This window comes from Gekko japonicus, unplaced genomic scaffold (genome assembly GCF_001447785.1).
Source record: "Gekko japonicus isolate JY-2015 unplaced genomic scaffold, Gekko_japonicus_V1.1 scaffold2836, whole genome shotgun sequence".
NCBI lineage: Eukaryota > Metazoa > Chordata > Lepidosauria > Squamata > Gekkonidae > Gekko > Gekko japonicus.
Window position 1 is genome coordinate 163,727 of NW_015161489.1, and position 13,225 is coordinate 176,951.

Consider the following 13,225-nt stretch of genomic DNA (forward strand, 5'->3'; position numbering starts at 1 on the left):
AGGAGGAGGAGGAGGAGGAGGAGATTGGATTTATACCCCATGGCCCTTCACTACCCAAAGGTGTCTCAGAGCGGCTCACAAACTCCTTTCCCTTCCCCTCCCCACAACAGACACCCTGGGAGGTGGGTGGAGCTGAGAGAGCTCTGACAGAAACTGCTCTTTTTCAAGAACAGGTATGAGAACTACAGCTTCCCAAGGTCATCCAGCCAGGTGCAAGTGGAGGAGGAGTGGGGAATCAAACCCGGTTCTCCCAGAGAAGAGTCCGCGCACTTAACCACTACACCAAACTGGCTCTCAGAAGGGACCTGAGTTCCAATAGTCTGTATGTGGGTAGCAGAGAAAGACCCTCCTGTGCCCAGGAGGGAGAACCGGACAACTTCCTTGTCTCCAGCAAGGCAAATGCCTCCCCCTCCTCAACATTTCCCTTTGTTAAGGGGTGTGAGTGGAGCAAGCTAGCCAGCGGGGAAAGTTAGCCTCAAAAAGAGTTCCTCGGGGCTCAGATCTAGTTTCTGAAGGTTTGTTCGAAGTACACAGAGAGAAAGAAATAAACAAGATGATTTGTGGGAGGGGAATACAAAAGACTGTCAGCAAGCTGTCATTTTGTGTTCTAGTTCCCTTAGTGTTTTCCCTTCCCCCCCCTTGTTGCCTGCTACATTCTGCTATCTGCATTCTTGTTGTAGAGTCATGTAACTGCTCAAGGTTGCCCAGCTGGTGTGAGAAGGAGATGCCCGTTATCTGCTTGCTCGTTAGTGGAATCTTTCTCTTGTGAACCATGTGTCTGTTTTGAGAAAGACAAACCGTTGCATTCCCATGTAATTGCCGGCTAGTGCCATCCCTCTGCGCGCCGGCGGGAAAGGGATCTATTGGTTATACTGTGGTTCAAAGTTCCTTTATTATGTTGCCCTCTGGGGTCTGTATCCATTCCTAACAGTTTTCCAGTGTTCCTGTTTCTACCAATCGCTTTGGAATAAATTTTGCTTTAACCTTTTAAACGTGGATTTATTTTGGAGACTTTGGGGATTCAACATTTTGTTTATCGCGCCTTCATCAAAGGGTTTGCCCAAGTGGCCCTTCCCCTGACTGACTTATTAAAAACCAAGGGGAAGGGGTTTGATTCGGCTAAGCCTGGGGCTCCTCTTAAATGGTCATCTGAGTGCGATGAGGCTTTCCGTAAACTCAAACAGTTGTTTACTTCTGAGCCTATACTAGCGAAGCCTGATGAGACTAAAAAATTCATTGTGCAAACCGATGCGTCTGATGTTGCAATGGGTGCAGCCATTTTGCAAGAGGGGGAGGAGGGGACGTTGCACCCATTGGCTTATGTCTCAAAAAAGTTCTCTGAGGCCGAACGCAACTGGTCGATATGGGAGAAGGAGGCGTCGGCCATTAAATTAGCCCTTTCGTCTTGGCGCCACTGGCTGGAAGGGGCGAGGGTGCCATTTGAGGTTTGGACGGACCACAAAAACCTGGAGACTTTAAAGTCACCCAGAACTTTAAATGCAAAGCAACTTCGTTGGGCAGACTTCTTTGCTAAATTCCAGTTCACCCTACACCATTTACCTGGCACGGCTAACTCTCTCGCTGACGCGCTGTCTCGCTTGCCGCAACATGAGAGTCAGCGTGACATCATCATTGACTCAATCTTCACTCCCGCCCAACTGGGAGGGGCTGTGCTTACGCGGGCTCAAGCCAAGAAACTGCCTGCCCCTAATGACTCTAAGGCTCCATCGGATTCTCTTTTGAAAGGGGGGGAGTGGAAACACAAATATTTGTCTGCATGGTCTCCAGAGGATGACGCCCTGGTCAAGGAGCTTCCCAAATGCACCCGTGATCCAGATAGCTTGGTTTACTCTGAAGGGAAACTCTATGTCCCTGTTGCACTTAGGGGGGAAATTCTGCGTTCAGCTCACGGTTCTAAATTGTCTGGTCACTGGGGCTTTGTCAAATCACTTCAATTGCTACGTCGTCAATTTTGGTGGCCCCGCATGCGCAAAGACTTATTACACTTTGTTCGTACTTGCCAAACATGTGCGCTGGCCAAATCTCGGGGGGGGGGGGAAACCTTCTGGATTACTGCATCCCCTCCCCACCCCGTCCAGACCGTGGGAGGTAGTGTCTATGGACTTTATTACTGACTTGCCTCTCAGCAAAGGGAAGACCGTAATTTGGGTGGTGGTTGATTTATTTTCCAAACAGGCGCACTTCGTTCCTTTGCCTACGGCTCAGGCTTTGGCTAAGGCTTTTTTCTATCACATGGTACGCCTTCATCTCTTGCCAGCTAAAATAATATCCGACAGAGGAACTCAATTTGTTTCCAAATTCTGGACGGAACTGATGGCCACCATGGGGGTGGAGCAGGGGTTGAGTAGCAGCTACCATCCAGAGACTGACGGACAGACAGAACGCGTGAATCAAACCCTGGAACAATACCTACGTTGTTTCACCAACTATCAGCAATCAGATTGGTGTGACCTCTTGCCTTTGGCCGAGTACTGTTATAATAACACGGATCACTCCTCGATTAACATGTCTCCCTTTAAGGCTGTATTTGGCTACGGCAGCCCTCCCGTCCCCTTTTTGGGTTGGGGACCTCCTCTACAACCTACGGATGCGGGGACTTGGTGTCACTCTCTTCAACGAGCATGGCCCATTTTGTGTGACACACTAAATGCTGCTAAGGCAGCCTACAAAGCTCAAGCGGACAAGGGCAGGGTGGCGGGTTGGAATCTGAAACCTGGGGATTCTGTTTATGTCTCTACAAAAAATATTAAACTGCTGCGTCCCAGTAGGAAGTTGGGGTGGAAGTACATCGGCCCTTTTAAAGTTCGCAAAATCCTCAATGATGTTGCGGTTGATGTGGAATTGCCTAAAAACCTCAGGGGGTTGCATTCAGTCTTTCATATGAGTCTCTTAAAGAAAGACATGGGTTCCTCTCAATGGCGTCCTGATCGGGTTCCCCCACCCCCTTTACTTCTTGAGGGTGAGGAACATTTTGAAATTTCCGAAATTCTGGATTGTAAGCTTAAACGAGGGAAACGTTGGTATCTCATTGAATGGGTTGATTTCGGTCCTCAGCACCGTGAGTGGGTGGAAGAAGGGGATATTCGGGCCCCTTATATGCTCCGTGAGTTTCACAGACGTTTCCCGGACAAACCGGGAGATTCCGGGAGATTCCGGGAGATGGGGGGTAAAATGTATTTTCAGGTGGGCAGTATGTCAGCAAGCTGTCATTTTGTGTTCTAGTTCCCTTAGTGTTTTCCCTTCCCCCCCTTGTTGCCTGCTACATTCTGCTATCTGCATTCTTGTTGTAGAGTCATGTAACTGCTCAAGGTTGCCCAGCTGGTGTGAGAAGGAGATGCCCGTTATCTGCTTGCTCGTTAGTGGAATCTTTCTCTTGTGAACCATGTGTCTGTTTTGAGAAAGACAAACCATTGCATTCCCATGTAATTGCCGGCTAGTGCCATCCCTCTGCGCGCCGGCGGGAAAGGGATCTATTGGTTATACTGTGGTTCAAAGTTCCTTTATTATGTTGCCCTCTGGGGTCTGTATCCATTCCTAACAGTTTTCCAGTGTTCCTGTTTCTACCAATCGCTTTGGAATAAATTTTGCTTTAACCTTTTAAACGTGGATTTATTTTGGAGACTTTGGGGATTCAACAAAGACAGAATACAAAAATATTGTTTCTGACAAATACTGATCTCTCTAAGGGCTAAATTAGATGTTACTTTTTTCAATGAGTCGGGTCCCAGTTTCCCTGACCTGACTCTCGGCCCACTGAGTGGGCTGGAAGGGCATCCCCACGGTGTTGTTTTTCTGGCCCACTGGGGGGGAGGGGGCCTGAGGCCCCATCTGACCGAGCGGAGTGAGAGTTGGGTCAAGAAATTTCTAATCCAACTCATTTAAAGAGTGTAGCATGTCGTTCGGCCAGGCAGTGGCATAATTTTGGGGCTTCTGTGTCCTGCCCCAGCTGGTGAAATGGAGCTTTGGTCTGCTAAGAGACTTATGGCAACGGCCTTTCTTACTGCTCAACAGCAAGAGGGGAGGCGTATTTGTCCATCCCAGCAACCGCACAGGTGGTGATAATCAGTCTTTCCTCTAAGCTGAGTTAGTGTGAGCTAGCTCACAGTTTTTTAGCCTCCGGCTCACACATTTTTGTCTCAAGTCAGGAAGGATGGCTCCAGAGCCAACTAATTTATGCAGTAGCCAAATTGCTCGCTCACAACTTTAATGCCAGTAGCTCACAATGTGGAATTTTTGCTCACAAGATTCCACAGCTTAGAGGGAACATTGGTGGTGATCAATGTTCCCTCTAAGGCGTGGAGTCTTGTAAGCAAGAATTCGACTTTGTGAGCCACTGGCATTAAAGCTGTGAGCAAGCAATTTGGTTACTGCATAAATTAGTTTGCTTCAGAGCCATTCTTCCTGAGCTAAGACAACAATCTGTGAGCTGGAGGCTAAAAAAATGTGAGCTAGCTCACACTCACTCAGCTTAGAGGAAACACTGGTGGTGATAATCACATCGCTCTAGGAACCATGGTCTTTGCTCTGGGGTTCACCCCGTTCTGTGTATGTCACCAGAACATGGTAGAAAAAGGGCTCCTCCAGAGCCCCTGAGAAATCTGGAGATGGAAAGTGACGGGCCACTTTTCATCTTGTACTCATCTTCCCGGCCAACTGGCTGTTTTCAAAAACTCTTGAGCGGAATGACTTAATTAGATCTGTTGTCAGGCGCTTTGTGACCCAACGTGGGGGAAGCCAGATATAAATCCAAGAAAGGAGTAAAATACGTACTCGTTTTTGGTGGGCCACAGGTCTTTCCTGTGGCCTGAGACCAGGTAATCCGTGTTCACCTGCAGCTGCAGAGACTCCCTGCATTTCATGTGGCTGATAAACTTGCGGGGTCTGGCTCGTGGGTTGACGTCAGTCCCTGGCGGATTTAGAGGAAAACATTCAGAAATTCTTTCGTTACGGCTGTGAGCCTGAATCACCTTAATTGGCTGATCAATCGACTAATGCTAAACTGAAAGAATTACTGGGGGGGGCTATTTTTATCTATGATAAGGAGAATAAAGCTGCATTCTTACTTTCCTCGCTCACAAATTCCTGTTTCTTTGGGGGGGGGGTCTTCTGTCCCACAAGTGTTTTTCTCCCTCTAGTGTTCGATTCCCTCTTACACCGGTTTATGTCTGGGATATTTCCCTGAAGATTTAAATTGTAGGTTTTTATAAGGAGCTGCGGTGGCTCAAGTGGTTAAGATGCTGAACTGCAGGCTGTGTAAGGTTGGTAGTTCAGCAGTTCGAGACCCGGGTTGCCGCATGACGGAGTGAGCTCCCATCTCTAGTTCCAGCTCCTGCCAACCTAGCAGTTCGAAAGCAAGAAATGGCAAGTAGATAAATAGGTACCACTTCAGTGGGAAGGGAACAGCGTTCCGTGCGCCTTGGTGTTTAGTCATGCCGGCCACATGACCACGGAAACGTCTCCGGACAGCGCTGGCTCTTCGGCTTGGAAACGGAGATGAGCACCGCAACCCTAGAGTCAGACTCGACTGGCTTTCGAGCAAGGGAACCTTTACCTTTACCTTTTATCCTGGACATAAACCAGTGTGATACCAAATCAACCACTAGAGGGAGCCAAACACATGCGGGAACCACCCCCCAAAGAAACAGGAAGTTACAAGTAGGGAAAATAAGAATGCAGAAAAGCCCTCCCTTTCTTTAGAAAGAATTATGCCCTTAGGAGGCATGTATGGACACAGATGCAATTCCAGGCACCTAATCACAAGAAACTGCCTTGAAGAAGGCCAGTCTTACCTGTGTTATGTACGCGGACCGCCACTAGGGGTCCGTGGCTAAGCAGGAGCTTGGTCCCCAAACACAAAGGGGACCGAGGATCCCGGTCCACTGCGAGTCCACCAATAGCACCCTTGGCGGGAAATTCAAACCCTCCAATGCGGACAGAGGTGTGCCGGGGGGGGAGTGTATATAGTCGGCCTTTGCAGGGCCATTTTTCTTTGGCTTGTGAAGTACAATAAACGCGTCTGAACGCATGCCATGGTCCGGAGTCCTCCATGCGTCGAACCCAGTACTTTTCAACCTTTTTTTTCTTTTCTTTTTCTAAACAGACTCTTTTTTATTATTATTATTATATGCATCATAAATTATTATTACATTACAATACAATCCCAATTCTCTTATGATACATTTCCCCCCCCCCTTTTATATCCCAATCCCACCAGGTGACCATCACATAACTGTAAATTACATTTTTAACCATGAGCACATTTTTTTCATTTTTTCACGTATACCAGTATTGGCTTCTCCATTATTTACCCATTGAAAGTATGTAGACCATTTCTTTTTTATCGCCTTCATCTTTCCATCCCATGCCTTATCTTGTCAAATACATTCCAATATATCTGACTGGATATAGTCGTATATCCAACCATATGCAATCACAGCATGCGCTGCTAGTAACATTGCTTTAAAAACATCCTGATTTCGTCTCTCAATATTATAGTTTCCCAGTACGCCCATAAATAATAGATCTCCATCTATTTTAAGATCCACCTTACTTAATCCTACTATCTCCATTACTTTTCAACCTGACAATTCTTTGCAGATCAACCTGCTGTTCAAAGGACAGGTGGAGGGACCTGGTAGGAAGAGGCCTCAGGAGACCTGGCCTGTGATGGAACTCAGGCCTCAAACAGATACGATGCGATTTATTTATCTCTTTGCAGAATCTATATCCCACCTTTCAATCCAGCCAGGGCGACCAAGGAGGCTTACATTTTAAAACAGAGAAATGAAAACGTATCATGAAAATAAAAACGCAAAGTTCATTCACAAAACCAACATATCATGCCTGTATAAAAGCAAACGCCAACCATTAAAACATAGGGCAAAAAGTAGCAGGTTTTAAGAATAACATTTCTGATTTTTTTTAATCCGAGGTTCCCTGCCCTCCTCCAGGAAGGAAATCCTTACCTTCTTTAATAACTTCCAGAACTTCCATCATGTAGTTGTCGTAACCGTTTTCTTCTTCGATTCGAGTAAGCTTGGCCTTGTACACTTAAAACAAAGACCGAGAACAGGCATTAGCTCAGGCACGGACCTCCTCTCTCGACAGAGATCTCCCCCCACCCTGGTGGCAGGAAGCCTCCCGGCTCATCCCACTTTAGAACTTGTTGTTGATGTTGTTCATCTTTGCGACCCCATGGACCAGATCACGCCAGGCCCTCCTGTCTTCCGCCGTCCTCTGAAGTTGGCTCAACTTCATGTTCGTTGCATCTGTGACACTGTCTAACCATCTCTTCCTTTGCCGTCCCCGTCTTCTTTGACCCTCAATCTTTCCCAGCATCAGGGTCTTCTTCTCCAGTGAGTGCTCCCTTCTCATTGGGTGGCCAAAGTCTTTGAGCTTCAGTTTCATTATCTGGCCTTCCAGGGAACAGTCAGGGTTGATTTCTTTTAGGATTGACTGGTTTGATCTCCTTGCAGTCCAAGGGACTCTCAAGAGTCTTCTCCAGCACCATAGTTCAAAATAATCTATTCTTCGGCGCTCGTGTTCTTTAGAACTAGAGGGGGAAATTGTTCCCTCCAGCTCAAAGGAGGAACTGCAGGAGGTGGCACAGGGCAGTCTGCTGCACCGGAACCTTCCAACGTGGCTCAGGGACGTGGTGGCGGAACGTGGCGTCCAGCCACAGCCAACTTACAGTGACCCTTTGTGGGGTTTTCAAGGCAAGAGACAAACAGAGGTGGGTTTGCCATTTGCCTGCCTCTGCGTAGCGACCCTGGACTTCCTTGGTGGTCTCCCACCCAAGTACTGACCAGAGCTGACCCTGCTTAGCTTCTGAGAGCTGATGGGGATGGTGGTGGAAAGTCCCATCAACTCAGAACCGACTTACGGGCCACTCTGGTCAAGGCGAGAGACCTGCAAAGGGCTACCAGCTCCGGGCTGGGGAATCCCTGGAGATTCTGGAGTGGGCCCTGGGGGAGGGGAAGGCCCTCAGCCGGGTATCCTCCCATACATAGAGTCTGCCCTCCATCGGCCCCCGTTTTCTGCAGGGGAGCTGATTTCTGTTTCCTGGAGATCATTTGGAACTCCGGGAGATCTCCAGGCCCCTCCTTGAGACTGGCAACTCTCGATTGCAGCAGATAAAGTTAGGGCAACTGCAGCCCGGTCACGCAGATGAGGCCGCTGCCCAGGAGGCAAACTCTGGGGATGAACGGAGGCGTTGGCCATTGACCTTTCAAAGGAGGCGACTGGACACAACACAACCCCTTCCCTCCTGCACGCAACCCCGCAATCCAACGGCAGTTACCGTAATCCACTTCTGGCTTGCAGGCTTCCAGAACTCGCTCCTGCAAGTCGGCGGGTTCATCTCCTTGTCTGTGCAAGAAGCAGTTCTCTTTGGGAGGAAGAAGAGGAAGAAGAGGAAGAAGAGATTGGATTTCTACCCCACCCCTTAACTTCCCAAGGGAGTCTCAAAGTGACTCACAAACTCCTTTCCCTTCCCCGCCCCACAACAGACACCCTTGTGAGGTAGGTGGGGCTGAGAGAGCTCTGATGAAAACGGGTCTTTTTCTTTTTCTTTTTTTTTAATGATCTATATTAGCACTCATATTTTCATACCTGTCTGTTAATCTAGACAATCTACTCCAGCCATCTATAAAAAATTCCCCATATGCTATCAAAAGCGTCTTCTTCCTTCCCATGAAGGACAGCTCATCAGAACTACGGCTTGCCCAAGGTCATCCAGCAGGTGCAAGTGGAGGAGTGGGGAATCCAACCTGGTCCTCCCAGATTAGAGTCCGCACACTTCACCACGACACCAAACTGGCTCTCAGGAGAGCAGAGGGAAAGACCATGAAGGCACAGGGGATGGCTTAGGCAGTCCCCCAGGTGTTACAAACTGGACATGCTAGAGGAGTTGCCAGCTGTTCATTCCCCAAACCCTGGACGCAGAGGCGGAGCCAGGCCAGGACCTGGCAGAATCTGGCTGGCTTTGCAGAGTCACTGACTTGTGAATTTTACTGAAGTCCTGCAGTGACACTGCTCACAAAATGACTCCTGTCAATAGCATCCTTCCCAAGAAACACCATTTTTAAAAAAGGTTTAAAATAAAGCATAATTTTGTGTGCATGGATGAAACAGGGCATTAATGGTCTGGGCACGGGGATGATGGAATGCGAACACACACACACACACACACACAAACCCCACCATGAAATCCTTGGTGTGAAAGGTGTCAGACTTGGGCATCTGGCTAGCTGAAACCTGATGTATTTTAACCTGCTATATTCCGCTTGCCCTCTGTACCCTTATCACTGCCCTCGCCTGCCACTGCATTCCTAGTGAGTGTTCGTAGTGAATTAAGGAGGCTTGCTTGGTAACTTTCCTACGGGGCCTCAAGACATCCTTCACACCAGAAATGTCCCTGAAGTAAGACTGTGCCTGGCTAGATAATGGCTGTATATCTTTCAGAGTCATTGCAGTAATCAGGGCTATTTTGGGGAAGGAACGCACAGGAACGGAGCTCCGGCTGGCTCCCAAGTTGGCCACGCCCAGCAGGAACTCATTAGCATAATAGGCCACACCCAACAACAGGAACTCATTAGGATTGGCTACATGCAAAGGAGTTCCTGCTACCAAAAAAGGCCCTGGGTTTTGACAACAAACAAGGTAAACAGAATAACAAGCAAAAGGTGGGTGTGGCTGGATGAGCACACTTCTGGTAACATGGGGGTGCGGCCTAATGTGCTAATGAGCTGTTCTGTCAGGAGTGTGGCCCAATATGCTAATGAGTTCCTGCTGTTGGGTATGGCCTATTATGCTAATGAGTGCTGAGCTTTTTCTACAAAAAGAGCCCTGGAATGCTGACGTGGTTGTGAATGGAATTTTGGGGTGGTGCCTCGATCCCGCTTTCCTGCCTTTGCAATTCAGTCCTAACAAAGAGTTTGAACCCACAGCATCTCATATCACTAAATAAAACATTCACTGCTAAAGTGCGTGTGGAGAGCAATGCTCCCTCTAAGCTGTGGAGTCTTGCGCGCAAAAAAAATCCTACTTTGTGAGCGACTGGCATTAAAGTTGTGAGCAAGCGGTTTGGCTCCTGCGCAAGTTACTTTGCTCTGGAGCCACCCTTCCTGAGCTGAGACAAAAGTGTGTGAGCTGGAGGCTAAAAAACTGTGAGCTGGCTCACAATTAACTCAGCTCAGAGGGAACATCGGCGGAGAGTGACTTGACTGGGAACCTGACTGTTGTGTATTAAGATGGCCACTGCCGCATGTATTCATTTGGAATACTGTGTGCAGTTCTGGTCATCACACCTTAAAAAGGATATTCTAGCTTTGGAAAAAGTGCAGAAAAGGGCAACTCTAATGATAAAAGGGTTGGAACACTTTCCCTATGAGGAAAGGTTAAAGCGCTTGGGGCTCTTTAGCTTGGAGAAACGACGACTGAGGGGTGACATGATCGAGGTTGATAATCTGATGTTCTTATGTCTGGGGCAAGGGATGCTCTGTATTCTTGGTGCTTCGGGAGGGGGTCAACAGTGGGAGGGCTTCTAGTGTCCTGGCCCCACTGGTGGACCTCCTGATGGCACTGGTATTTCTGGCCACTGCGTGACACAGAGTGTTGGACTGGATGGGCCATTGGCCTGATCCAACATTGGCTTCTCTGATGTTCTTATGTCTGGGGCAAGGGATGCTCTGTATTCTTGGTGCTTCGGGAGGGGGTCAACAGTGGGAGGGCTTCTAGTGTCCTGGCCCACTGGTGGACCTCCTGAGGGCACCTGGTATTTCTGGCCACTGTGTGACACAGAGTGTTGGACTGGATGGGCCATTGGCCTGATCCAACATGGGCTTCTCTGATGTTCTTATGTCTGGGGCAAGGGATGCTCTGTGTTCTTGGTGCTTGGGGGGGGATAGTGGGAGGGCTTCTGGTGTCCTGGCCCCACTGCTGGACCTCCTGATGGCCCCTGGTATTTTTGGCCACTGCGTGACAGCGTGTTGAACTGGATGGGCCATTGGCCTGATCCAGCATTGGCTTCTCTTATGTCCTTATGTCTGGGGCAAGGGATGCTCTGTGTTCTTGGTGCTTTGGGGGTCAACAGTGGGAGGGCTCCTAGTGTCCTGCCCCACTGGTGGACCTCCTGATGGCACCTGGTATTTCTGGCCACTGTGTGACACAGAGTGTTGGACTGGATGGACCTTTGGCCTGATCCAATCTTGGCTTCTCTGATGTTCTTATGTTCTTATGTGGGCCCGGCCATGCGGTCTTACAGACTTTCTGACCATTAGGTCCTAGAACAATAGCCAGCTCGGATCCTAGCACAGGCCAACAGGTTCGCGCGGATCCTGATAGGAACCTATGGGGACTGAGGACTTGTAAATAGAACGAATCACGGGAAGTGGGGGGGGGTGTTGGGTGTGCACATGGATACGCATATAAGCCGGCATTGGACCGGCTAGTTTATCTTCCGTTTTCCAATGTAACCGATACATGTGAGCTGATTTCACCCTGCTAAGCCTTGAACGCCAATACTTTTCACTGAGTCAGCCAGGCACTGAAGGGACATTGCTGGCGGAGTGACAGAGGGAGAGGAACGGGAAAAGGAGGAAGGAGGTCCACCCCATGTCTTCATCTCCCTCTCGTGCACACACACACACACACACTCCTAGTGAGCAAGAGCATGAGGGGGCAGCAGGAAAGCCGGGGGGGCTCTTCTTGGAGGCAACTGGAAGCTACCGGGGAACTCAATTTCTAGGAAAGAAGAGTTCGGTGAGGACAAGGTTTTCTTGGGGGATTTTAAAGACCTGTACGCCAGTCTCCCTTGGTCTCTCCCGGCCACTCTTGGCCAAGAGAAGACAGTAGGGGCACCAAGAAGGTAGCTTAGGACATATTTCCAAGAATAACTTAACAGCATCGTGCAACCAGACCTCCAGGATCATACCGTGGGTTCTATAAACCACACGAGGTCCTGCTCATTTCAACACTCTGAATAGCCAAACTGAATTTGCAAAGCTGAAAAAGCCAACAGCTCCAGACCCTTTGAAAGACCACAGAGACACAAAGATCTCTGCTGCGGTGGCTCAAGTGGTTAAGACGCTGAACTGCAGGCTGTGGAAGGTCAGTAGTTCAGCAGTTCGAGACCCGGGTGCCGCATGACTGAGTGAGCTCCCGTCTCTAGTTCCAGCTCCTGCCAACCTGGCAGTTTGAAAGCAGGAAATTGCAAGTAGATAAATAGGTACCACTTCGGTGGGAAGGGAACAGCGTTCCGTGCGCCTTGGTGTTTAGTCATGCCGGCCACATGACCACACAAACGTCTTCAGACAGCGCTGGCTCTTTGGCTTTGAAACGGAGATGAGCACCGCAACCCTAGAGTCGGACTCGACTGGCTTTCGAGCAAGGGAGACCTTTACCTTTTACCAGACCCTTTGAAAGACCACAGAGACACAAAGATCCAGCCTTGCAGAACTGGAGATCACAAATTCCTTGGGGATCTTTGGTGAGCAGCAGAAGCAGTTACTTCCTCTCCCCGCTCTGCCCCACCCTTACCTTCCGCGCACCGACAAACGTCACCGTGGCAGATCTTATTGAGGTGCTCGCTTCCCTGGGACGGATGATAGAACTTGGTGCAGCGGTCATCTGAAGAGAGGAGCAGAAAGATCGTCTCAGAGGGTAGCTGGGTTGGCCTGGAGTAGAATGGCTAAGTCCGAGTCCAGTAGCACTTCAGAGACCAACAAGAATTTGGGGGGATGTGACTTTTCAAGAGCTTCACTGTGCAAATTCCCCAAGCTTGGTCAGCCCCTTTTGGTAAGAGAACTCTGGTCGAATCTGCATACCCTGGGATGTGGCAGGGCCCCCGGTCCCCGCAGAGCCCCTCCTCCACAAAGGCTGCCAGGGAAGGACTGGCAGGTGACCATGGAAGCACTTCTGGAGGGCACCTCTCTGCACCCACCCTCAGAGGAAGGACAACTAGGCAGTGGGGAGCCTCCTGAGCAGGCAGGGGAAGGAAGGAAGGAAGGTAGGACATACACACGGGGCAGGTGGGGCAGGTGGGTGGGCTGGAAGGAAGGCCTGAGCCAGAGTCCTTCTGGAGGGCACAGCGGGGGTGTCCCTGGCTGCACACACCCTCGGAGAAAGGATATCTAGGCAGTGGGAAACTTCAGGAATGGGTAGGGGAAGGAAGGGCAGACAAGAAGAAGAAGAAGAAAAAGAAGAA

At 49.4% G+C, this 13,225-nt stretch overlaps 1 protein-coding gene across 1 annotated transcript in view; it reads right to left on the bottom strand.

Moving 5' to 3' along the window:
* The window catches only part of LOC107125722 (A.superbus venom factor 1-like), a gene marked incomplete at its 5' end in the record, with an annotated part of 47,282 nt that overhangs the window by 615 nt on the left and 33,442 nt on the right, over positions 1-13,225 (bottom strand). Inside the window, 4 exon segments of the mRNA XM_015429175.1 lie at positions 4,792-4,927; positions 6,987-7,070; positions 8,321-8,407; positions 12,559-12,648. Coding sequence (XP_015284661.1) covers positions 4,792-4,927; positions 6,987-7,070; positions 8,321-8,407; positions 12,559-12,648 — 397 coding nt within the window.